At 42.5% G+C, this 25956-nt stretch overlaps 1 protein-coding gene and 1 long non-coding RNA gene across 3 annotated transcripts; one reads left to right on the top strand and one right to left on the bottom strand.

The window, feature by feature from the left end:
- Positions 1-489: 489 nt before the first annotated feature.
- On the bottom strand, positions 490-1612 carry LOC306809453. Its single transcript, XR_013776232.1, has 2 exons — positions 1519-1612; positions 490-841 (listed from the first exon to the last, which is right to left on the bottom strand). It is a non-coding gene; the product is annotated as an uncharacterized lncRNA (long non-coding RNA).
- Positions 1613-2174: 562 nt separating this feature from the next.
- On the top strand, positions 2175-25047 carry TECPR1 (tectonin beta-propeller repeat containing 1). Of its 2 annotated transcripts, XM_079320847.1 has the most exons (25): positions 2175-2330; positions 4002-4234; positions 5769-5951; positions 6449-6571; positions 7216-7341; positions 8832-9006; positions 9098-9198; positions 10561-10662; positions 11068-11213; positions 12017-12507; positions 13259-13404; positions 14341-14496; positions 14983-15132; positions 15764-15921; positions 16570-16697; positions 16799-16901; positions 17573-17669; positions 18044-18123; positions 18402-18458; positions 19889-20063; positions 20961-21096; positions 21394-21486; positions 22065-22171; positions 22644-22763; positions 23445-25047. In XM_079320847.1, exons 1-25 carry the CDS (start codon positions 2207-2209, stop codon positions 23640-23642), a joined length of 3708 nt encoding a protein of 1235 aa, XP_079176973.1. In that variant the 5' UTR covers positions 2175-2206; the 3' UTR covers positions 23643-25047. The 2 variants fall into 2 exon arrangements, 1 of the variants encoding a protein (XP_079176973.1); XR_013776218.1 differs by lacking the exon at positions 19889-20063.
- The last annotated feature ends 909 nt before the right edge of the window (positions 25048-25956 follow it).

Genomic DNA, 25956 nt, shown 5'->3' with positions numbered 1-25956 from the left:
CCGATACCGAGAGCCCTGCACTGACACCGAGAGCCCCGCACCGATACCGAGAGCCCCGCACCGACACCGAGAGCCCCGCACCGACACCGAGAGCCCCGCACCGCTGTGCCCGCGCTGGGGGTCCCGGGTTTCCCCGCTCGCACACCGGGAGCAGCCGCTGCTCCGTCACTCAGCTGCTGAGGGATTTCTTTCCAAGCGCTCGCTCAGCCCCGGCTCAGCCCCGTTCCTGCTGTTCCTGCTCCCCGGGCTCTGCCCTGGCCCGCCTGCGCCCCCCCTGTGTCCATTGCAAGCCGAGCCGTTCTGGGAAATGGGATGAGGATGAGGATGGCTACTCGCAGTGATTTCTGCAGACTCGTACATCCCCGCCGCCAAGAGCAGCACTTGAGGCTTGAGGGAAAAGGAGCTCTGGGATGGTGGTGCAGGGTAAGAATGTTGTAAAGAGAGGGAATGTTTTCGAAAAGAAATTGAGAAAAAAGCAGGAGGAAACTATCATGGTTCAAAGAAACACTAAAATTAAGAAACAAACACAACAGGAAGGAAGAGGAAAGAAAAGGTGATGCTGCTGCCTCCTGTACAGCAAATTACATGAACGAGTTCAACACCACTTTCACCAGATTCAGCTGCTTCTGAAACTCACATTCTTGATAAGTGCCCAGGCCAGATGCTGTGAAGAATTTAAATGTCTTTTACTCCAGCTAGAACTCTTCCCTTCACACATTTATTCCTTGAGCTGTCTGACTCACCAAATCTGGTTTGGAAATCCCTGGTTTGTCCTTCACTACAGGTCTCAGCACAGCCTTTTCACCATGGCAAACACTGTGACTCCATCCCATGACAGGTCCTGTGCAGCAGGGAAGAGTTAACTCCATTTCAAAATCTTGCAAAATTAATTTTCTAAGATTTAAACTGTACTTGGTCTTATAAATATGTTTTGCTACAGTGATAAAATCATCAAAACTCTACAAGAGAGCAAAAATCCTGTGTTGAGCTAGGCCCCAGTCTGTGCAAGGGACCAAACCACTGCAGTGAGTCAAACATCCTGGGGCTCGCAGGAAACAACCCAGACAGGATGGCTTTGCCTCACACAGGAATCATTCTAGAGAATTCCATGTGTGCATCAACCCCCCCAAACCACAACCCTGCACACACCAAAGCCATCTGAACCTGCAGCCACGGGACAAGAGCAAGGCAGATGTATTCTTCTATGGCAGCAACTAGAAACTCCTCAGGCAAGATTCACAACAGATCAGAGGTCTGCAATGCGTTTTCAACTCCTGTACTGGCCTGCAAGATAAATGAAGGTCTGGGATACTTTTGGTTCAGATATTTGAATGGACAGGTGTGGGAGTCCTTGCCTATCTTGTTAGATTTTCTGTCTCGCTTCAAAATGAGCTGGAATGTGATGGGAAGCACTGAGCATCCTTCAAAAGCTGAGATGTACAAGCAGGCAGTTTCAAAGGGAGGTTATCATTTGTAGCAGGGAGTGAATGGTATCCTGCAGTAAATGTTAAGCAGCACCTTTGGTGTCGCCAAGGGAAGCAGGATTGTTACTGTGTCCCTACTGCCCTGCCACAGATGGTGACAGGAAAGGCCACCCCTTGCTGGCACCTCATTTACTGACACATCACAGCTCCGGGCACAGGCTGGGCTCCCTCTCCGGCTGCAGCCTCTGCTCAGAGAGCAGCTGGACAGGGACGGGCTGTGCCTGCACGAGCCCTTCCACAGAATCACATACACAATCACATACAGAATCACATACAGAATCACATACAGAATCACATACAGAGTCACAGAATCACAGAGTCACAAAACGGGGCAGGTTCGCTCATCTGCTCAATCCTCTTGTCTCTTCAAGCAGGGTGGTTCTAGAGCGTGTGGCACAGGATGGCATCCAGTCCTTGAATATCTTCATGTGGGAAACTCCACACCCTCCCTGGGCAACCAGCGCTCGGTCACTGCACAGGAAAGTTGTTCTTCCTTCAGGTGGAACGCCCTGTATCAATTTCTGCCCCTTGTCTCTTGTGCTATTGCTGGGCACCACCAAGCAGAGCCTGGCTCCGTTCTCTTGACCCCTGCCTTTCGGTATTCCTACACCTGGATGAAGTCTCCTCTCCGCCGGCTCCCCCGCCTGTCCTGCCCACACGCGCTCCGCTCCCGTTCCCGGCCCGGCCCCGCCGCCCGCCCGTGACGCGCGCGGCCCGCGCCAATGGCGGCGGCGCTCGGAGCCGCTGTGGGCGCGGCGCTCCCCGCCGGCCGCGGCTCCGCGGGGCCGCCCTGCCGGGGCGCGGCGGCTCCTTCCGCCGGGAGCGGCGCCGGGCGGCGGGAGGCAGGTGAGGGGCGAGCCCGGGGCCGGCCCGGGGCAGGGCAGGGCAGGGTGGGTGAGGTCGGGCCCCTGCCGCCCTTGCCGGCGGCTCCGGCGCTGGCGGGAGCGGCGGCGGAGCCGTGGGGAGGTGGCGGCAGCTCCGCGCAGCCCCCCGGGCAGGGCTGGGGGTTGTTTCGGGCCGCGCCGCCGCCGGAGCCCCCCGGCCGCCCCCCGGCCGCCCCCCGGCCTGCCCGGGGCAGCGGCGCCGTGCCCGGCCCGAGGCCGCTCCTGAGCCGATCCGGCCTTAATGCCCGGCCGGGAGGGGCCCGTGCGGGCTCCGGGATCCCGCGGGGCCGGGCGGCGGTACCGGGGCACTGCCCGCTCGGGCCGTGTGACACGGAGCAGAAATAAACGTGCTCGCTGTGCCTTGGAACGAGTCCTGGGGTGGTTGACATCCTGAACCCGGGGACAGGCCCTGCGCTCCGAGGAACGTCATTGCTTTTACTGTATGCAGTGAGTTGGGATATTTTCTTATAATTCTGTAGCAATCAGTATCATGCCACGCCGCTGGAAATTTTAATTAACAATATGTTGTCTTCATTTAAGCATCTTAGTTCTGTTTGAAATTACCTGGCTGAGCTGCAGGGTGAGGAATAATTCAGCAGATCTGATTTTTGCCACGCCCCTGAGAATACTTGGCAACTTCTGCCTTCACTGAAAAGCTCATAAACCAGCAGCACTGAGCATCCTTCAAAACTGGGCAGTATTTGTCTTCATCTGCGACAGCCAGTGCACAGGAGCCTAAAGTGAAGTCTTAAAAGTTTATAATCCCAAATTCATTTAGGATTTTCCCACGATTCCCCAAACACTGTCTCTGAAGTTCAGCTGAAAGATTATGTAGAAACTCCTACTTGTCTTGGCTCTCTTGAGTATTTTAAACCAGTTGCATTAGCCTGGGTTATTTTAATTGTCTCATTTATGTTTTTCTTAACTTCATAATCTTTGGAGCTTTCATCAAACTGTTCCAGGTACTTCTGCCTGTCTGGACTGTCATTCCAGGTACAGGCCTTCATTTATACCTTTGCCCTGTTCAAAGGACCCAAGGATCACTTGTCTTTGTTACCTGGCTAGGTAGCTGTGATTGCTGCATTATCCATAATGTCTCCTTTATTCCAGACTCTTCTGGCATTCTGGTTGCTTAAGTGCATAATATTTTATTGTTATAAACATTGCTTTGAAGGATTCTAAGTGCTAATACTGAAGAGTTCACTGCCTTTGTTTTCCCAGTGGTACACACACTAATTTTCACCTCAACTTCAGTTCCTTCCATTCCATTATTCCTTGTTGTGTCCTTCTGTTCTCCACTGTAGGAGGATGTGAAGAGGGTAAATGGCTGATCCAGGAGCAGACAAACATGTATTCACTCAAAGTCCCAGCAACAGTGAGAGAAAAAAGGTCCAAACCAGAGGATTTTGTAGTTATGCTACAACCAATAAGAGAATTTTGCTCATGACCTTCCCTTGGTAACACTCATTCTTTGCTGCTACGTGTTTTTGCACAGGCTTGTTTTAAAAAATCACCCCTTGCATCTTCATTTGATTTGACTGATGATGGCTCAGGGCATGACTGATCTGCAGTGGGTTCAGGATCCATTTTTATACCCACCATTTCCAGTAATAACCTCATTTCTGCCTTTCAGATATGGCCATGCCCAGTTCCCTTTTGTGGGCTGTTGACATTTTTGGGAGGGTTTACACTCTTTCTACTGTTGGCCAGTACTGGGAGCTCTGCAAGGACACACAGCTGGAATTCAAAAGGGTCTCTGCAGTCAAGCAGTGCTGCTGGGGAATAGCCTGTGACCACCAAGTGTACACCTACGTGTTCTCAGGAGATGTTCCCATCAGATACCAGGAGGAAACCTATGAGAACCAGGTATGGCAGGTGCAGTGCCTCTCACACAGCCACAGCACATCCTACATCACTTGCTGTGGGGTTTTTTTTCACAGGAGGATTGATCAGTTTTACTTGTTTGCATTTTTTACCAGAAGTTTCTGAAGAGTACATGTATGTGTGTCAAATACCAGGTTATTCTTGTAGTATTTAAATTCCTAAAGGAGTTTCACTGCCCTGCTCCTAGCAAAAGCAATGGCAGTGTGAACTCAAGCCTGTTCTGTGTGAGCCATTTCACACTGGAGCATTGTCTTTTCATTTCTCCTTTCCTTAATGACAAACATACAATCCCCTTAAGAAAATGTCCCATGGAACTTCCAGGCAACAAAGATACATTATCAGAAATGTATTCTTTAAAAAATGCTACTTATTTATGTTACAAAGACATTCTAATAAAGCCCAATTTTCCATTAAGGTACAATGTTTCCATTTTTTGCACCAAAGTGTTAAGGTGATCCTTTTTATCTGATGCACTTCCAAATAATGTCATTAAAACAGTATTTTAAAAGAAATTTATCAAATTTGGGTTTAAGTTAACCAAAAGTTAATTGAGAGAGAAAAATGATGATTTTCTTGAGCATATTTCTCTGATTTCTAATGGGCAATGGAATGAATACAAATTGGGAAGAGACATTAACTTACCTCCATGGGAAAATTAATTTTATGCATTACTTAATATTGATACAGCTTTTCAGCCAATTAAGAATAATCATTTTATTGTGTAAACATGTTCTTTAAAAATTTAAAATTTAAAACTTTCGTTTTGCTTGTTCTAGGTAATGAAAAACAGAAAACAAAATACTAGAAAGCACAAAAAGAAATACTGTACAAGAGCTAACAACAACAAAATTAAACTGAAGTAGTTTACAGATAGTGTACAAGGCAATTCAGCCAGATTTCTACTAACAGCAAATAATATTTTGTGTAAAAATTATAGCAAATTTTGAACCACTGATTTTCCACGTGCCCTAAAACATAAGACAGTATTACAGGACAACTTTTGCCAGTATTTCTATAGTATGTAGGAGTGTGGGGGTAAAAAAATGACAGTATTGGTGAAAATCCTTGTGTTATCAGTTCTCTAACTGATACATGGCAGATTAGGGAAAATTTAACATAAAATCCAGGGGAGATTTGCTGATACAGTTGTCCTGACACCATTCCTGGCAGAGGCAGTGCTGTTTTTCTAGTGCAGGCAAGATATGAATCATCTTTCTCTGGGAGTAAATTAGAGATGCCAAGGCCATGCATACAGCATTACCCTAATGCTGCAGTGTCATGGGGCCATACATCACTGAAAAAAAGCCCTGTGTCTGGTAAAATACAGCATCAGATGGCTCTTCTTTGATACTTAAAAAAGCTTCCTCCAAAGGCTGTGTCAAGGATTGAACACTGTCTCATTCACCCCAGGAATATTTTTTATTGCAGAGAATAAGAAATGTATCATGATTCCCTTTAAATGTCCAATAAGATAATGTGATGTCAAACAAAACACTTTATTTATCATTTCTGGCAGCGCTGGAATCCAGTTGGTGGCTTTTGTGAGAAATTACTGCCCAGTGACCGCTGGCAGTGGAGTGATGTCAGCGGGCTGAAACAGCAGCAGCTCGATAGTTTCACACTGCCTTCACCTCACTGGGAGTGGGAGTCTGACTGGTATGTGGATGAAAATATTGGAGGGGAACCAACAGAGAAAGGGGTAGGTGAACAACACCAAAAAGGGTTCTATTCTGGGAATCTTTACTCTGTAAAATGAAAGGAACTTTGATAGAAGTGTAAAAAATCTGTAAAAATGAAACTTGCCATAGATGCTTCTTTCTGGGAAATAGCTCAACTCTAATGCAACAGAAAGAAGGATCTTGTTTGAAGGCTTTTGAAGTCTATAGGAGCTTCTATAGAAGCTGTTTTCTTTTGATCAGGCCACAAAATCCTGGCCATTGAATGCCATTGTTATTGAAGGTCTTTACTATGAAGAAAGTAAAATGTTTTACTGTGTCTTGTTTATTCTGTGTATATCATCCAGAGGAATTTGGGCATGATTTATAAATCATTCATGGAATTAGCTGAGCTGTTAATCAGGGCTCTAGAGACACACAGAGTGACTTGTACTGTGACTTTTGTGCAAAATTGTTCTGAATTATGACTTTAAGCTTTCCCTTGATCCTGTTTTTCATACAAGAAAACCTCTGTTTGCAGGGCTGGACTTATGCCATAGACTTCCCCAGCACCTACACAAAGGATAAGAAATGGAATTCTTGTGTCAGACGCAGGAGATGGATCAGATACAGGAGATACAAATCACGGGACGTTTGGGCAAAGGTTCTGGATCTCTTTTAAATATTCAATAAACTGATTGCCTGAAATAATTATTATAAGTGCAGGGAAGTTATTTTTTTATGACCTCTCTGTAGACTAGACTGGGATTCCTTCACTTCCAACTTGCTTTTCTTGTAAGCATAAATGGAAGGTTGGGATTTCTCATAGAAACATGTGGTAATAAGGTGCCAAATCTCATGGTGATGCAATTAGATATGGATGCTTAGATCCTTTGCAAATTCAGATCAACTTTTTAACTTCCTTTGGCTGTGTGACAAAGCACTCTTGTTCAAGATGGCACCTGCCTTGCATCACTCACAAGCTGTGTCCTTTATCCATGAGAATAACTGTTCTTTAGTAATCATTGTTCCATTCTAAGAAGATTGAAAATTTGTAATTTGTGATCTTCCAGCTTTCCAATTCTGTATGCACTGTTCTGTGAGTAAAAATTTCCTTCAGTTAGGGTGCAAAACACAGACCTCCCCATGCTGCCTTGGCAGCATTTCCCCTCTGTGCAGGCTGTGAATGACAGTGAGAATCTCCATGCTTAGCCACCCTAGGAAGTGATACATAACCAAATCATGCCACTACCCAAATCACCTGTTTGCAGTGTCTGCTGTCTTCAACCTTCCTTCCCTTTGCTCCAGATTGTGTCCCATGATGAACCAAACCAGCTGCCAGACCCTTTCAATGACATCTCAGTTGGAGGATGGGAGATCACGGACGAGCCTCTCGGCCGCCTCTCAGTGTGGGCAGTCTCTTTGCAAGGAAGGGTATGTCTGTGCTCCCTAAGTTTTCTAAGAAAAATTACTAGTTAAAAGCAGTTAAATGCTTGTAAAGCAAGGCAGGATTGTTGTTGTCTTATATCAGTAAGATAATGCACTGCTTGTGCAGAGGATGAGAAAGCTGCTCTGGGACTACATTATGTAACAACCTGTGTTGGAAATGGAAAAGATTCCAGGGTGTTGTTTAATTGAAGCCTTTAACCTCTGTGAACAGCTGAACCTTAAAAAGTGGGGCTGAGTAGTATCTTATATCTTGAAAAATTCCCAGAATGCTGCCTGATGCTGGGAACCAGGAGAAGGAGCCTTAAAACCTGACAAATGTTCTGGTGAAGCATTGTGCTCTGCCTTTGGGGTGGAGAGACAGGGATTATTCAAGAGTTTGCAAAATGGGTTTCTGAGATTTACTGACTGAAAAGTGGTCATCTCTTGACCTGGCAATGTGGCATCCAGCTCTGAAATGTTTTAATTTTATTTTCTGTTTAAAACTACACATCTTTCTCTGTTGTTGGTTGTTTTAGGCCTCCCATGGGGTCTCCTCTTTTGCTCAGTTCTGTGAAGATTTGATTTTTGCATTTCTTCCTTCATCCTTACAGCATGCATCTAATATTCCTTTGTGTCTAGACAGTTTCTAACTTGTGATCTCACAGGACAGAATGTAATACTTTGAACAGATAGCCTGAGCTTTCAGTCACATTTGGCACTGCCTGGAGAGGCAAGCAATCTTGGTTAAATTGTTTAAAATAAAACTCCCTATTCCTCATACTTTCTAGTAATGCATGACAAGCATCCCAGTCTGCAGGCTTACTTGACTACCATTGTAAAATGCTTTTATTTCCCAAATGAAAGTCCTCAAGGAAGTAAAGTATTCCTAAAAATGAAGATAGAGCACTCAGCAGTCATGCTGTGGAGCATTCATATGACTGCCACAGGATGCTTTCTATCTCTGACCTTCCTATTTTGACTGTGATCTAGAGAAAATTGCACAGTCCAAGACTATCAAATGGCTGGGTGTCACCAAAGGCTGCACAGAGAATGGAATTTTCCCCCATATTGTGGCAAACTCTGTCAAGTGAATGTGAGGTCAGGCTGTCAGCTAACAGTAACATTTTTGTGTTACGTGTTTGTTCTCTCTTGGTTTATATAACATGCCCTGAAATACACTGAAGTGGTTTAAATGTTGAAATATACACAGAACTTGTAGCAATAGGTTACTGTACCCAATCCAGATGCAGTTCCATGACAAAAGCTGCTCTGTAGAGCAGCCTCCTCCCTTAGTACATAAGGAAATAGCTTCAACTGCATAATCAACACAAAATAAGTACCTTTAAAGGTCAGAGTGCCATACATTACATAAAACATTCCTGTTGTTAAAAGACAGCTGTTCTTTCCAGTTTCTTGACTCTTGTCTCAATGGTTTCATTGTTGCAGTGATTTTTTTTTTTCATATTTCATTTTTGTTTTTTTTTAAACTTGTCCAGTTATGGTACAGAGAAAATGTCTGCCATCACAATCCAGAAGGTTCCACGTGGTCCTTAGTCTCTACTCCTGGGGAAGTTGTACAGATCAGCTGTGGACCCTATGACCTCCTTTGGGCAACTCTCTGGGAAGGGCAAGCTATTGTGAGAGAAGGAATTGATAGGAATAACCCTCAAGGTAAACTTTGTTAAATCTGGCTGGATACCCCTTTGATTTGTGTTGAATAAGAAACTAACCTACAGTGCCTTCTGGGTTCTGTCTTTTGCAGGAATTTCCTGGAGTGTTGTGGAGTCTCCAAGCTCTGAAAATGGGATTATGCACGTCTCTGTGGGTGTTGATGTGGTGTGGTGTGTTACAAAGGATAGAAAAGTAAGAGGGTTCATGTTCTGTTTTTGCTTTTTTCTTCCCTTCCCTTTCCCTGTCTGCTGCCCTCAAACAGGAGTGTAACTTGCACAGGAAGCATTGGTGATTTGAATTCTCTATTGCCATGGTTTGGGGAATTCTAGTTCCCCTTGCTGTCATGGGAATGCTCTGTGGTTTGTGATAGTTGAGTTGAATTTAAGGAAGGCTTTTTGCTTTTCTTTTGAAGGAATTTTCTAAACCTAAATTAGACAGATTTGGCAGGTGGGTGGGGATGTTGGTGGGGATTGGATGAGGAGCCTCTTCTAAGGGATATTAAGCATCAAAACTGAAGTGACTCCTGTTTCCACAAGGACCTGATTTTACATCAAAAGCAGCAGGGGGAGTATTTTCATCTACACTTTCCTGCATTATGCTATTTTTTTATCTTCCTACTGCAACTGTTCTCTCTTCATCAGCCTTTTAATGTGGGGGTTTTGGTATTTAATTAGGTGAGATATCTCTTACATGGATGTGTGATTACTTTCTTACTGGAATTTTAACTTAGAATAATGAAATATCTTAAATTGAAAGGAACCCCTAAGATCATGGAGTCCCACTCCTTGCTCCTTCACACTGAATTCAAAGCCAGGCCTGAACTCTTGCATGTGCAGCAGTTGTGTTGGGTTTCTCTGTTGTAGTGAGTCACTACCTGTCAGCTGAGCCATGGTAACAGGCTGTGCCCAGCCTGCTCCATCTGCCAGATAAATCCACTGTAATAAATGGAGATAATGGTGCATTTTCCTTCAGATCTGCCACAGGGCAGTCAAAGTATCCTGATGTTATGGGGTTCAACCAACAGCCTCTAAGGGAGCTGCTTGCTTCTCTAACTGTATGGATATATATGCTACACACAGAGGGAACTTCTTCCAGGTGCACAGCCCACAGACATTTTCAGATTGGTAAAGTCAGATCTAAAGGGAAACAATTTAAAGAGGTGTACTACTAAAGACATCCCCCTGACAGTTCCCTCAGGCAGCCCTGCTCCCAGAGTTGAAAGCAAGAACACTATTTAGAAGCCCATTAAGAGTGATCAAAAACAGCCACATGTTGGTAGTAATAGAAAGTATTTTTCCAACAGCACAAAAACTATCTGTCACAGAAAGTCCTACAAAAAAGTCTCCTTTTTAGGCTTTCCTTTTGGCTGCAGGTGGACACACAAGGTGGGTACTATTGAGAGAATTGTTTTATTTGATAAAGAATCAAGGAAGTAATTGACTGCTTAAGACAATGTGGCAAGTCAGTGCTAGAGATTAAGACTAATCCACTAAAGAAACTAAATTCCTGCTAGAGCAGAAGGAGAAAAATTAAGACTTTCTGTTGTTGTTGTAGGTGTGGTTTAGAAGAGGAGTGAATTCACATAATCCTTGTGGGACAAGTTGGATTGAAATGGTTGGAGAAATGATGATGGTAACTGTAGGCTTAAACAACCAGGTAAGAGAGCAGGGGAGCAGCTATTGGTATTTACATTCTCCCCTAAAGGGGAATATTACCTCTGAGGGGGATCTTCCTTCTAGTGCAGGGGCTGATCATGATGAGGCCATTCAGCAGTGGCTGGACAAAGGGCTTAAACTGCTGGGAGGGGAAGTGGCTGAATTCTGCAGTTGTGCACCTGAAGGTGACAGCCAGCATGGCTTGTATGGCACAGGCAGCTGCAGACTGGTTTGGCTGCAGAATTTTGTTTTGCATCTACAGTGTCAGCATTAAGGAAGAACACAAAAAGGAAAACACTGTGTCCAGCAGTTTTCTGTGCCCAATTCTGCACCTTTGCACCTTTTTTTGTATGTGATACCTGCTGCATTCCAAGGCACTTCCTTCACCAAGCCCTCTCCTCCCCAGGTGTGGGGAATCGGCTGCGATGACAGAGCGATTTATTTTCGACAAGGGGTCACACCAAACGAGCTCAGTGGGAAGACATGGAAGGCACTTGTGTCTGGCAGAGAGAGTGACAGATCTCAGACTGGGAGCTCTACAAGTCTGCTCAGGTACTTGATGAAATATCTGCTCAAGACTTTGTACAGCAAGGGTTTCAATGCTAGGAGATATTTTTTTACATTCAAGGCATCTCTAATCGTTATGTAGGCCAAAGGGCATTTGTATTTTTGCCTTTAAAATTAACAATAAGCAGCAGTTGTTGCACTCAGAGAAGAATCTGAAGCTCCCACATTGGAGTTCATTGCATGCCTGCAGTAAAGCATGTTCCTCTGGGCTTTCCTATCACTATCTGGAACTAGTCTCTAACAAGAGAAGATGTTTTTTATTAAATACCATGCAGGAGTGTTAACTCCACTAAGGAGTTATTCTTCCTGAGTGTCACTGTACACTTCTTTTCCTAGGGAGGTTAATCAATTACTCCCTCTGCTTGCTGGCCTCTGGGCTGTACACACATACCAATGGCTCTGACTTGTTTGAGCCAGATTGTGTCCTGAGAAGCTCCCTTTAGCAAAGATAAATCTTAAAGTTAATGATGGGCTTTAAAAAACCCTATTAGTTATTTCATATTCAGAAAATGGGATGTGTTTTCTTGAGAGTTGTAGGCAGCCAACACCACCAATTGTTTGAAAAGATCAATAAAATTCCTTCCTATGTTTCAGATTTACTAGACCAGTTTGCCAGATGGCAGACTGGTTTGTTGGACTGTCCTCTGATGATAGAATTTGACATTTGAAAGAGAAGTCTGCTGTTTCCTACAGTGAAACACTAAATCAGTTTCTGTGTGTCTGGGATCTAAGGCCTGTGCTGATTTACAATGCTTTGGATGATAATTAATTATCTATTTGTCCCTCAGTGCTGGCTGTTTCTTTACTGATGATATTCAGAACCAAACAAGCGCGGTCATTCAGGGTGATGCAGATCCTTCCTCTGATACAGAGCTGCCCACCAGCCCTGCCAGCACTGCCCTGCTGGGAGCTGCAGCCAGCCAGGCTGAAACATCTGCACAGCTCACTCTGGATCCTCTGCACTCTGAGCAAGGAGAAGCCACTGCTGCTTCAGCTAGTAGTGAGAAAGATAACCTTGAAATGAATAAATCTCCTGGAAACTCAAATCCTTCTGCAGAACTGCAGTGGATAAACATTGACTTGAAGGAGGCTCAGAAGCATCCAGTGCTGTCTGTCAGCAGCTTTGCAGACACATCCAGCCTCTCTTCCCTGGGTGTGTTCCCAGTGGGAGCTGAAGAGCAGTATGGAGCTGATGAGCACCCACTGTGGGCCTGGGTGTCTGGGGGAGGCTGTCTGGTAGATCTGCACAGCCCACTCAAGTGGTTCACTGCTCCATCAGGTACTGACCAGTCACCACAGCACACCCCAGTTCCACTCACAGCTTAATATGATCTTTAGGAAAAATATTAGTTTGTTTTTTCTGAGCAAAACCATGGTGCAAAACTTGTGCTAGCCCACTTGCTCTTACTGCAGTTTGCTAATAGGTTCATGTCTGAGCATAGTGTTGCAGTATTTAGCTGCAGAGCACTTTGGGCTTGAGATAAATAAACCTAAAAGTGATATTTTCTCTTGAGTTCCTGTAGCAATTTTGTAAAGTAATCTGTGCTGGATCTACATCTCATTTTTAATTGTACTGAAACTGCAGCTTGAGGCAAAACACATAATATCACTGGGCAGTAACAGGAAGGAGTGGAAAGGGCTCTCTTGGGAGATGCAGATGCCAGCAATAACTGCCTCAATCTGCCATTCCTACTGAAATGGGTAAAATAAACCATGAACTGTGGCATCCCAGTATTTAACAGTCTAACTCGTGATGCAGGATATTATGTAATTATCTTGCAGTTCAGTGAGAAAACTCTAATTTTTACAAGGTTGTAGCTTTAAAAGCTTCTATATAATCATCTAGTGATCCTATTTCTATGCATCATTTACAAAGTTTGGCTGTAATACATTGATTCCAAACTATAATCATTATAAAAATGCTGTTGATGGGTTGATCCAGTCTGGTGTTCAAGGGAGCACAGTGTTTTACCTTTCACAGGACTCCACTCAAAGCTCACTGGAGCTTATTGGGTTTGGTTCTGTCCCAGGTTTGTCATCATCTGTGCAGTCTCTGTCCCTGTCCATCACTCCTGCACAGACTGCAGCATGGAGGAAGCAGATTTTTCAGCAGCTCAGTGAAAGGACAAAGAGAGAACTGGAGAATTTCAGGCACTATGAGCAGGCTATTGAGCAGGTAAGCAGTGAGGACATTCATCTTTTATCTTCTAAACACATCTGGGAATCAATAATACATTTCTGACACACTGATTTGAGATTACTCTCAGCTTTATATTCTTGCCCTTATTTCTGTCTATGACAACTTTCCTGGATTATTATTGTCTGAGCTCCCTGTGGGAAATTAACATCTTGTCAAACATGGAGCAGCAGTATTCATCTAAAAGCATTGTCAGATAGTTTTATTTAGAAAGAATCAAAGCATTGGTCAGCATTAATTGGGTTCTGTGAGACCTCAAATCCTCAGAGAACTGATTGCAACAGCAGAACATTGTATAAATTATTCCACCACAAGATGAGGCATCTTAATTGAAACAGTGACTCAAGTAGGTGAGTTTCCCTCTCTGTGGCCATTAGGACTAATTTAACTTGAGTGAATAAATGATGCAAACGTCAATGGCAGCACATAAATAGCAGCAGTTTTGTTTGATGTTCCCTTTGTTATGACTCCTTGGCTCTTTTCAGATTCATTCATATTTTTGGTCCCTTCATTGCTAATTGCCAAATGACATCTGGAATTATTTGATTGGAGTCCAGGGATTTAATCAAGTTTTAAAAAATTATGTCAAAAGCCTTTAAACTCCAAAGAGGTTGGGTTATAACAAGAGCAAACTTGAGTCAATTACTACCTGTGTGCTACTGCATTCTTGCAGGGTAAAAATGTTACTACTGTTGTACGTGTGCTACTTCAGTATCTTTTTATCCATTTTTGTGAGTTTTCATACTCTGTACACTCTGTATGGGAATGTGTGATAGGGGTGTATGAATATATAATAAGGTGATACAGGCTAACCTGCAGCAGACACAACTTGTGGGCACAAAAACAATATTTGGGAGAAAAAAAAAAAGAGTTGTGCAGTTTCTTTATTCCTGTAATTTTGTGTTTGCCTTGCAGTCAGTTTGGGTTAAAACTGGAGCCTTGCAGTGGTGGAGGAACTGGAAGCCTCACAAGTGGATGGATGTTCGAGTTGCACTGGAGCAGTTCACTGGGAGCGATGGGATGCGTGACAGCATCCTCTTCATCTACTACATGTACCATGAGGAGAAAAAGGTGTGTGCAGCTGCAGACCCTGGGAGAGCTGCTTTGGGCAAAAAATACCTCTTTAAAGGAGGTAACTTATAGCATGCTACTGTTCTGAGCTTTGGGAATCAATTCCAAGGTAACCCCAGGTACCAGCAAACCACAGCTTTTTCTGAGCTGTGTTAATTCTGTGTCAGAAATACCCCATCACAAAACACTCACGTTGATTAAACCATCACTTCTGCACTAATTGGGAACTCTTCTAGAAGTTCAGGATGTTCTTGGTTGTGAAGAGCCTTGCTTTGCTGGACAGGGTCTTCCCAAGTAGGGTTAATGCCTGCAGACCATAAGAATCAGAGGCAGGGCAAGGCTGGAAACCGAGTCCCATTCCCTCTGTACCAAGAATTGATTTTTTGCTGTCCTTGGCAGGAATTCCTTGTTTGTAAATCTGAAGTGCAAAAATGCTGGCTCTGTGGAAGGTTTGCCTTATTGACAGTTTTTTTTCTCTTGCCTTAGTACATCCACGTGTTCCTGAATGAAGTGACCATTATAGTTGAAGTGCTGAATGAAGCCAAGCACTCCTTTGCACTGTACACACCTGAGAGGACAAAGCAGCGGTGGCCAATCCGCCTGGCAGCCACAACAGAGCAAGAAATGCATGACTGGGTAATTCTGGGCATCTCTCATTTCAACATAGTAATATCTGCAATAAAATATAGAAGCCAGTCTCTGAAAGTCAGCACTGCATCTAAACTCTTGAGGCTACTCATCTCTTTTTTAAGTTTAGGTATTTAAACCATATGATCAAACTTATTTAGAAGCACCTGAGGCTTGTTACTCCTCTGAAGTCTGCTTGCTTTCTGGTGCTGCAGTTATCCACAGCAACAGCAAGATTGCTTTTCATTCTCTTCCTGTCTCTGGCTATAGACTAGGGTAGGAATGAGTTAGGAGTTGAATTAAGTTATTTTGTTCTTCTGTATTGGTAGAAGAACCATTCTCTGTTGTCACTTTCAGAGAGTCTTTTGTACAGGCAGACAGGCATAGATACACTGGACCAGGGGCAAACCTGAGAGATGCTTCATCCTGATCAGCTCCTGCAAACCACAGCTGTTCCAGTGGTTGTATAATAATTTCTGAACCACTGAATTCTAGTGCCTTTTGAGAAAAAGCTGCAAATTCACTTTACTGATTTGCAAGAACGTGCAGAGGTAAAATTTTGTTTTACAGTACTGAGCATCTCTAGAGGAATTTTTGATCTCACTGTAAATGGGAGCTTTTTTTGCTTCTTGTTTTGTAGCTGTCTTTGCTGAACATGTCTTGCTGTGAAAGCAGACGGATTCAAGGCCCTCCTTCTCACCATGCCATTTGGTCAGTTACTTGTAAAGGAGACATCTTTGTTAGTGAGCCAAGTCCTGAGCTGGAGGCTGGAGCCCAGCTGATGCCGTGTGATCAAATGTAAGAGGCTTCTGAAGCTGTTCTTTGTGCATGTGATGCCATCCAGCAAAGAATGTCCTGTCAGTTCAGTGGCTGTGATGGGCTGTTGGAGTGTGTAGTACACTGCAGGTTTCTCTCACTGACAGGGTTAATGGCTGCCTTCCTACTCATGATTGCACGTGAAGAAATTCACCAAATCATATCTGAAATCTTAAATGCTTGGAGATATCCTTGTGATTTCAAAAGCCTTTCTCACTGAGATCCCATTTTTTGTAATTGCATCTTTAATGTCATAAGAGATAGCCTAAACTGAAAGTGAATGTAATTGCTGTAATTGGAATATAATTTGAGCTTTCAGTTTTACCTGAGTCAAAATCTGAAATTCTCAATTCTCCATAGACACTGCAGTCCAGGAGCAGTTTCTCTACAATTTTTATGACAACTGTGACAATATGGCACTGCAAACCCCTCAAGCAGAACAACACCATCTGCTTTTTGGTGGCTGTTCAGATGGAAATGCTTTCAACTGGCAGCTGCTTTCACTTACAGGTTGCACAGTGGTTGGACAAATGATCAGAGAGGTTCCCTGCCCTGCAGCCTGTGGGTTGTTGGTGGGGAAGCAGGCACTGCTGAGGGATGAGCTGCTGACCAGAGCAAATTCTCGTGCAGGTTCTGGCGGCAGGTGGGAGGTCACCTGCGGCTGGTGGAGAGCAACAGCCGGGGCGTGGTCTGGGGGCTGGGCCACGACCACACTGCCTGGGTCTACACTGGTGGATATGGAGGTGGCTTCATCCAAGGTACAGCTTGCCACTGACAGATACAATCATCTGTGCTGTTGGAATTTCAAATGTCATGTCTGCAAGCTTTAGCTTTAATCCACATTGTTTGCTGCTCCCAGGACTGGCCAGCAGTGCTGATAACATTTATACACAGTCAGATGTGAAATGTGTTTACATCTATGAGAACCAACGGTGGAACCCAGTCACTGGATACAGCAGCAGGTAATTTACTCAATTTACTGCATTTATTTACTTTAATACTATTACAGTCAAATGAAACAAGGCCCTTGTTCTAGCTTGGAAGAGTTATTACACTTACTCTATCTTCAGTCTCCTCCAACATTCACAATTAACCTGTGATGGAAGGAGCAGTGTTTCTCAATTTTGTAATTTGTAATTATCCATTCAAAATGTCATTATGACAAAACATTACCATTTGTGATTTGTGCTTTGTGATTGCACCAAGTGTGCCTACTTGCAATATCTTTCCCTATTTAAGGCCAGAAAGAAAAGTTATTAGCATCTATATATATTCCTATACATATTGTGCTAAATACAATGGGTCCTTGAATAGTATATTTGAGAAAAAGTATTGAAAAATACATATCCACAAAAATAGGATTCATGTTCCAGCTTTAAATGGTGGTGAGGAATATCACTCTGAAGAGAAACATTTGCATGGTCCTCAAGTTCGATATAACTGGAAGCAATTGTACAGATTCTTTCCCACAATGTTCATCACTCACATGATATTTCTAAATACAGAAATTAATGAGGGCAGTGTTTTGTGTGTGAAAGCAGGAAATGCCTCAAAAAGGCTTTTCTTCCCTTGCCCTTTAAATTCCCTGTTATAAATGGCCTTGCCTTCCTTGTGCACTGTTCCACCACCCCAGAGGTCTGCCCACAGACAGATACATGTGGAGTGATGCCTCTGGCCTGCAGGAATGTACAAAGACCAACACCAAGCCTCCTTCTCCACAGTGGACTTGGGTAAGTTATGTCTTACAAATTTTTTTTACAAAGAAGTCCATGCTTAGCAAATAGGATACAAGACTTGAGTTCAAGGGGCCCACATTTTCTTTTGGGATTTGTTGTAATATTTAACCTTGTTTTCCCCATCCATAACTAGCAATAATCTTCCACAGTCAAAAGAAAGTTAAACATTGAGTGGGTTTTTTTGTTTAGCATAACTTAGATACTTTTTAGCTGAATTAAAAAGACTTGGGAACCTCTGTGTGTATTTCAAGCATTAGAAGGTTTCTAGCAGGTCACTGTTCTCCAAAAAGGTGGAGGCAAATAGAAGAAGAGGTGTTTAGGAGACATGAGGTGTTGTTTGCATTGCCAGTGTCCCTGTTTGCCCACAGGTCTCAGACTGGTACATCGACTTCAGCGCGGCGGGCGGCACGGACCGGGAGGGCTGGCAGTATGCAGCTGACTTCCCAGCGTAAGGAGCCTTCCACTCCTCACTGCTTCTCATCCTGCTTTGCACATGAACTGCCCTTTGGCAGGGACACTGCACTGCCTCATTCCCCCCTCTTTGGGGGCACGCTGATATTTGCAGGGAGGGTGGGCAGCAAGGTGAACTTGGCAAAGTGTCACTTAAAGAATTTTAAAATCAGCAGGGGTGCCTGGTGGGCAGGTGGAGGCAGTGCTGTCAGGCTGGCACTGACACTGCAGATGCTCTGACATCCTCATCAACATTGTTTAATTCTGTTTTGGTAGGTCCTACCATGGCCACAAGACAATGAAAGACTTTGTCCGACGGAGGCGCTGGGCAAGGTGAGGAACCTCAATAGAAATTAGTTTTGAACTTGAATTGCTCACTATGTCTACTTTAGTTATGAGGTGAAGAGTCTTGTCACCCAGTCAACAAAAGAAACCTGAAATAAATAACCCAGCAGAAAAACTGATGACCTTTAGCATTATGTCTCTAGTTGGAAGTCTCTATGGGTAGTTACCCTACTGGATTTTGTGTGATCTGTAGATAAAAGTCAGACAGTTCTTCTATACATCTAATTTTCCTTATGATAAGTGATTAAGGAATAGTAGACACTGGGTATATCAGTACATTTTAGGTCACATGTAACTGCTGGTTATATTATGTTAATTGTTTCAACTTAGGAATTCCACATATTTTGTACTGAGCCACAGATAGTCCAACCCTATTTCAATCAGAGGAAATGACCAGGTGGAACACAGTAAACAGCAAACTGCCACTATATTCTATAAGCTGGGAAGTCTGTACATTCCCTGTTTCTCCAACTTTTCTATGCTTTCTAACTACAGCATCTAATAGCTGTGCTAATTAATTACTGTGTACTTACACACTGCTGGGTTTGGTATTGATGCTACAAAGTGTTTTGTCCCTTGTACAAAAAGCTTTGAAGAGAGGTTCTGAACTATCAAAAGTGTTATTTCATGATATGCAGCAAAACAAACCCAGTAAATTAAAATGGTAACTTGAAATAAAATAAGCAACTGGAGAAATACCTTCTAGTCTAAACACTTCCTCTTGTTTTTACTACCAATTGAAAATTGAAAACAAATAGGAAACTGGTCAGGGTTGGATCTGGTTTTTCAGAACTGGAAAACAGAGGAATGTCCTGATGTTTTTTAGGATATTCTTCAAACACAAAATTGTGGTGATGGTATAGTCTAACATAGTTTCCCTAATCAACAGCACTACTTTGGTGTCATTTCCACAGAAAAAGTCCCAGCATGACTTATCAAGTCTGTCATTTAGAGCTGCTTTACCTCTGCCCACCTCAAAATGCTACATAACCCCTTTTAACAATCCAACCCAAAAAAGAATTGTAAATTTATTCCTTCTACCATTCCAGATGAAGGAATGAGCTGGGTGTGGAGTTCTCTCTGCAGTTTATTATCCTGCTCTTGCCCAATGAGTCAGAGAGCTATGGAGCAGTGCAGCACCACTTGCAGACTTCTTGGGTGGTCTTGGTTTTATAAAGTAACTTAAAAAAATACAGACAACAGAAGCTTTGAGAAATCAGTATTAGTTCAAACTTCAAAACCTGATGCAAAGCATGACTGACTGTTAAAAACCTCTTTCAAATAAAAAATACTAATTTTTAATGAAAAGCACTGCCTAATGAAAAGACTTTAAGACTAGAAGTCAACAATAGACTGGGAAACCAATTCACTTATAGGAAGTAAATACTTCTGACAGGTTTGGGTTTTTTCTGCTTCAGAAAATGTAAGATAGTCACCAACGGGCCATGGCTGGAAGTGCCTCCTGTTACCCTGTGGGACATCTCCATAATTCCCAGTTCAGATGCAGATGATGAAGAAGCAGTAGCACTGTGGGCAATCAGTGACAAAGGAGACGTGCTCTGCAGGCTTGGAGTGACACAGCAATATCCAGCTGTAAGGCTCCCTGTTTGTTTTTACTGCTTATGGATGTATTCAATGTAATATGCAAGTAGATACAATCACACAGGGCCCTCTCTCAAAGCACCTTGTTCTTTTTCATCCCTTTGTGTCCCAGATTTGGAAGTCCTGTCCATCAGCTGTAGCACAGTTTGCTGCCCACGTTCCTTATAATAGTGCTTCTCTTGCATAATCTACCTGAGCTTGTGCCACATCACCTGCAGGAGCCTCTCTCAGCTCCTGGCTATCTTCTCATGAAGAATTTTACTTCCACTTTGTGCACTGGCAGCTTAGTTGTTCTTTTTTGTTTGTTTTTTTTAGTTGTTGATAACAGGATAATTCCTTTCCCACTTAAAGGAATTGCTGAGGAACAGGCTCTGTGAAGCATGGTCCCAGTCTAGTGCCTTTTGATACCAGCAGGATAAAAACCAGGAAAAGCATATAAGAAAATACTTTGGTAGAATTTGGAGGAAAACGACAAGAAATTTAAAAATATTTAAGAATTTTTTTTTCCTTCCTGATCTGTAAAGCAATGCAGCAGTGAGAACTGGAATACTGTGTCTGGAATCTGAAATCCCCTATCAGCTGACTTCTGTGAGGAATTAAAAAAAAAAGAAGGGTCTAGTCCAACTGTTCAGAGACATGTAGATGCCTAAAATGCAGTGATTTTAATAGAAAAGGCCCTTCATTGTCCAACTTAGTTATTTTCAAACAGTTGCATATCCAAATATCTTTGAGGATCAGCAGCCTCATTTCTGTTCAGTTGTAAAGTTTATCCTCCAGAATATTTTTCACTCTGTTGGTATTTTTTTTTCTCATTTGGTAATAATGAACAATATTTTGTCATGGAGGTTTTAAGCACTGCTTCACAGTTCATCTCCCATGATTTGTTAGGGAACATCCTGGCTGCATGTGGGCACAGACCAGCCCTTCATTTCCATCTCCATTGGAGCATTTCACCAAGTGTGGGCTATTGCTAGAGATGGCTCTGCCTTCTACCGGGGTTCAGTGTCTCCAAGCAAACCTGCAGGTAAGAACTTGTACTTTTATTTTTTCCTCTACTCCACTGCCATGTCTGAAAAAGTCCAGTCTGTTTCCCTCAGGCATTTCCAATGGCAGCACATACAAGTAATACAATAATTATAGCAGTTATTTTTCTGTTCACTTGAGTAATTTAAAGTGTTCATTTGTAAAAAAAAAATCTGTTAAAAATATATGAAGTGTGGTGCCATTGACAGCTTTCCTGCACAGCAATGTATTTCAACTGCAGATATTCCATGCCTAATTCTGTTTTTTCAATGCTTAACTCAAGATTTGTGACCTTTAGGTGACTGTTGGTACCATATCCCTTCACCTCAAAAACAGAAGTTAAAGCAAGTCTCAGTAGGACGAACATCTGTGTTTGTCTTGGATACAAATGGTAAGGATTAAAAAAACTATTAGTGCTACAAACAGTACATCAGTCTGATTTAAAAAGGAGAGGCTGAGTCAGAACTGGTGCTCCAGAGGGAGCAATATTTCATATTGCAGGATTTGGAGAAGCACTGAAGTGCTGTTTCTGAAGCTTGGTTGTTGTTCTGTGTGATAGTGCCCTGGGTAACAGCAATCCAGAATCTGTGCTCTGGGGGGGAAGACTCAGATAATGTCAGAGAATTGCATGGCCAGGTTTTGTCTGGAATCCTGCTCCAAAACAGATAAATCATGAAGCACCTTTTATATAAAAAAACAAGCCTTGAACACCAGATTCATAAACCTGCATCTCATTTGGCTTTGTTTTCTAGTGTATGAACATTTTTCCCCAAGAAGTTTTACAAAACAAAGTATTTGCTATTTTTTTACAAACAACAACTACAGAAATACAAATTCCAAGCGGGAACTTTATTTTCTCCATCTCTATAACACATTAGCCAAAACTGCATTTCCCCAGAATGCAGAAAGGATGAATTCCTGGTTGGTGTTGTTTACAGCTGGGCTGTAACAGCACTGTTTGTTTCACAGGCAATCTTTGGTACCGACAGGGAATCACACCCAGCTACCCCCAGGGATCCAGCTGGGATCACGTTTCAAACAACATCCGTAAAATGTCCATAGGGCCCCTGGACCAGGTGTGTATTAAGCTTCTTTTTTCTCATTAGTTTATTAAGAGTTATGTAGAACATATTTCATTAATTCAATGTTCTTCAGTCTTAGTTTCGTTTAATTTTGTTCCACAAAATGTTGGTGTAAAATGCAGGAATCTGATAACAAGAGAAAAATTCATATCAAGTAAATAGTAACAGAGTTGAGCTCTCTGCTGTAAAAAGCCTCATTAATTTTTTTCCCCCATTTCTTTTAACAAGGCTAGATATTTTAACAAGGCTTTTTATATATTTAATCTCTTTCCTGCCAAGTTTTATCTGGCAATGTTCTAATTATAACACTGCTCCATAGTTTGTTTGGGTGTCTCCCTGCCTAAATTAGAACATTTTCAGCCTATTGAAGAATAAGACTGATTTTTGATTCTTGAAAGGGTGTCAGTCAGAGATGTCACATCTGGGAAGAGCAGCACATTTGACTGCCTGTCTCTGCTTCCTTGAGGTGTGGGTGATAGCTGACAAAGTGCAGGGCAGCCACAGTCTGAGCTGTGGGACTGTCTGCCACAGGACTGGTGTCCAGCCAATGGAGCCCAAAGGCCTCTCCTGGGATTATGGCATTGGGGTAAGTGCTGGGGACACAGAACTGCCTGAACTTGTGCATCCCAATGTCTGTGGGCTCACAGAGGAGGGGAAGTGCCATCCTGCCCAGCTGGACAGCATTGGAAAGCTTGGGTATACCTGCAGGGTGTGCACATTTTAGGTTTAGGTTCCTTTTTGAAGTTATTATAATGGGCTCTGCAATCATAGCTGGCAAGTTGTTTATTTGCATTTAATAAGTACTCATTTTAAATAGGTAATTTAAAAGTTACAATGGAAAAACTAGTGGAGTAAGAGCCATTTAAAAAAAAAAGTGGATTCCTTCCTGTCTGCACATGATTATTCCTCATTGTTGTACCCTGTAATATTCCCAATGTTTTAAGAAAGGCTATTTCAAGGTTTTTCCACCTTTTAAGTTGGTGGGACATCTGCAGTGGCTCTGTTATGAATGCCTGACCCTACTAATCTCAATTCCCCATGATAAAAAAACAATCCTCAAGTTTACCACCTCTATAACTCCTGTCAGGGAGGTCTGCTGTGTTTTGTTTCATTTTACAAGAAGCATTTTTCTGATTCATCCCAGAGCAGGATTACTTTCCTCATGAACAAACAATATAAACAAGCAGTGCACATAAAGCATCACATCATGTACAGCACTGGCAGGGTGATGTTTGTCCTTTTGAATTTCTGTATCCCTTTTCCACAGGGTGGGTGGGAGCACATTACAGTCAGAGGAAATGCCACAGAAGCATCTCGGGGTGCTGTGCCTGACACCACTGAGGAAAACCCAGCAGCACACAAGGAGGGAGAAGATGAGGAGAGTAAAGGGAAAACAGAACACTCTAAGACCCCTCTGATGGTCAGTGAAAGTCAAGAATTGGACAGAAATTCTGTTAGCTGTTAAACTGTTGCCATCTATGTATTGCTAACAAGCAGTAGGCAACAGTTTAAAAATCAATCAATGTCTGCTGCTTGGAGAGAGGAGCATGACATTTTTGTGCTACTAATATGTTTGACTGAACTGAATGGGGTATTTGCAATGGGGTATTTTAAGTACTGAATCCTTCTAATGCATCTTGTGTAAAATGTGACTTGATAGAGTTCATAGGTTTGTCAAAGCAGGCAAGGTTTTTAACCACAATGTATTTCTGACCCTTTACCATAGCTGCTACACACCATACAAATGTGAATATCTGCACCAATCATCACTGGATTTACTTCTTTTTATTCTATGCTCCCTGCATTTCTCACATATTCACACATCTTGCACAGTGTCCTCAGGATTCATCTTTGAGCACAGATGAAGATGTTGTTTCAATCTGAATGAATGGTAGGCAAGCACAGCTGCTCCTGTTACACATGCACAGAGCTCTGGGTGTAAGGATGGTGTTGGGTGAGGCTGTTCTTGCTCCCATCAGCCAAATCAAATCCTGCAGTTCCCAGGAAGGGCCAGTTTTTGCTGTCTTTGCTCACAGTGAGCAATGTGTTAATCAGGCAGCAGATGGTTCCAGGGAGCCACTGGAGAGCCCAGGCCTGGCCAGGGGGGTTCAGCAATGTCTCACTCTGAACTGGCACTGCAAGGCTGGGAAATCAGTTCTGTCTGCAGCTGAACTGAAACTGGGATAATTGAGGTGCACAGATGCCTACCTAAGGAGGCTGAAAGGCACCAGACTCTGGCTACTGTGTTCCAGATCATTGCAAATTATGCTTTCATACTGTAGAAGTCAAGGGAAGGTCTTAAACTCTGACTTTACAGTGGTAGGAATGCAAAACAACTTTAGTGATAGCAGTGGAGTTTGCCAGTGTGAGCACTGATGGCACTTCAGAATGAAGCTCTGCTCTTCATTTTGAGTAAGTGATTTATTAATCCCTTTTTCCAACATAAAACCATTTTCTATTCTCAAAAAAGCTTTTTTCCCTGACTTATTTATCATAATTGGACAGTTTACATGAATTTCTCCTCTCTGTGTGTGACTGTATATGAAGCTATTTTTATATGATGAATAGTTTGGTGTGGTCTCAGTACTGTATTTGTAGAAGTAAAACTTATGTTTGCACGTATTTAAAGAATATATTTGGTATTTAATGCCAAGAAAAGCACTGTTTCCAAGTCCAAATGTGAATGAAGATTGAAGATGTTTTACTGTTAAAAAAAAGAACCTGTTGATCTTTCCAGTATGTGATTAGAGATTTCTGATTTCTACATACATTGTGGGAGAACTATAAATAATGTGTTGCATTAATTACCATAATAGATTTTGCATAACTTGCACAGTATCTTGTCCAAATAAATAACTTTATTACATGTATTTTTAGAGAATTATTAGGATTGTATTTTTCTCTGCATTGTTTCAAGATTTTTCCTTTTAATAGTCAGTGTTTACATCTCCAACAATCAACCTATTTGCATACAATAAGCTTTATAATGTACCTTTGCATTTTTCCCCACATTGCCAAGTTTCACTTACTTTACTGTAAAAAGCTGGGTTTATGTGAAAAAAAAGTTGTTAGTTGTTTATGTTTGAGTACTAAGTATTTGCCTTCTAAAATATTATTTAGAAAATTATTTAATTTAAAAATATGTCATTGTTGTGGCTAGTTAAAATACAGAAAAGTGACTTTAAATTGAAGCAATTTGGAAAAATAAAAGTAATTTATCAGAAAAAAAAAAAATGCTTCTTACAAAATCCCTTTTGACATGTCCAAGAACAAAGACTTAGTAGCAAAGTACCACTGTACCAGCTGTAATTCCATAAAAATGCCTGTCCCTCAGGGATGGCAGAGTTCAGAGAAGGGGTAACTTTCACCTGCCTCCTTGGCTGCTGTATTTATAGCTGGGTATGATGGGCCATTTTGGGCTTAATATTTCAAATGCCTCTGGTTGCAGAAAGTTAAAAATACACTGGCATTAAGCTTGGTATGTTTAGGAGCAATATCAGCATATATGGTTCTTAAAGTGCAATTCTTCATCAACAGCACTGTTAAAAGACTGGACTTTGAACTTGCTGGTTCCCTCTTTCCACCAAACAGCAGCTCAAACATAACTATCCCACAAAAGCATTCCAGGGATATTTTCTAGCTGGAAACTCTCAGATAATGACCTTTAAAGAATCCTACAGAAAAATTCCCATCATCTGTAACTGCTTGGTCATCACTTACTGTGTGACCTTACCCAGAGCCAGTTTGCACTGACCTGGAGGGTGAGAAGAAACCAAATA

The sequence above is a fragment of the Erithacus rubecula genome, assembly GCF_903797595.1.
Source record: "Erithacus rubecula genome assembly, chromosome: 17".
Lineage (NCBI taxonomy): Eukaryota > Metazoa > Chordata > Aves > Passeriformes > Muscicapidae > Erithacus > Erithacus rubecula.
This window is presented reverse-complemented; position numbering and strand designations above follow the sequence as displayed.

Bases quoted from the DNA above. Each gene is read 5' to 3' on its own strand.
- TECPR1 (XM_079320847.1), top strand. From the start codon at position 2,207: ATGGCGGCGGCGCTCGGAGCCGCTGTGGGCGCGGCGCTCCCCGCCGGC. The intron at 4,235-5,768 runs GTATGGCAGGTG...CATTTCTGGCAG, and splicing joins AGGAAACCTATGAGAACCAG to CGCTGGAATCCAGTTGGTGG. The intron at 21,487-22,064 runs GTAAGGATTAAA...TTTGTTTCACAG, and splicing joins GTTTGTCTTGGATACAAATG to GCAATCTTTGGTACCGACAG.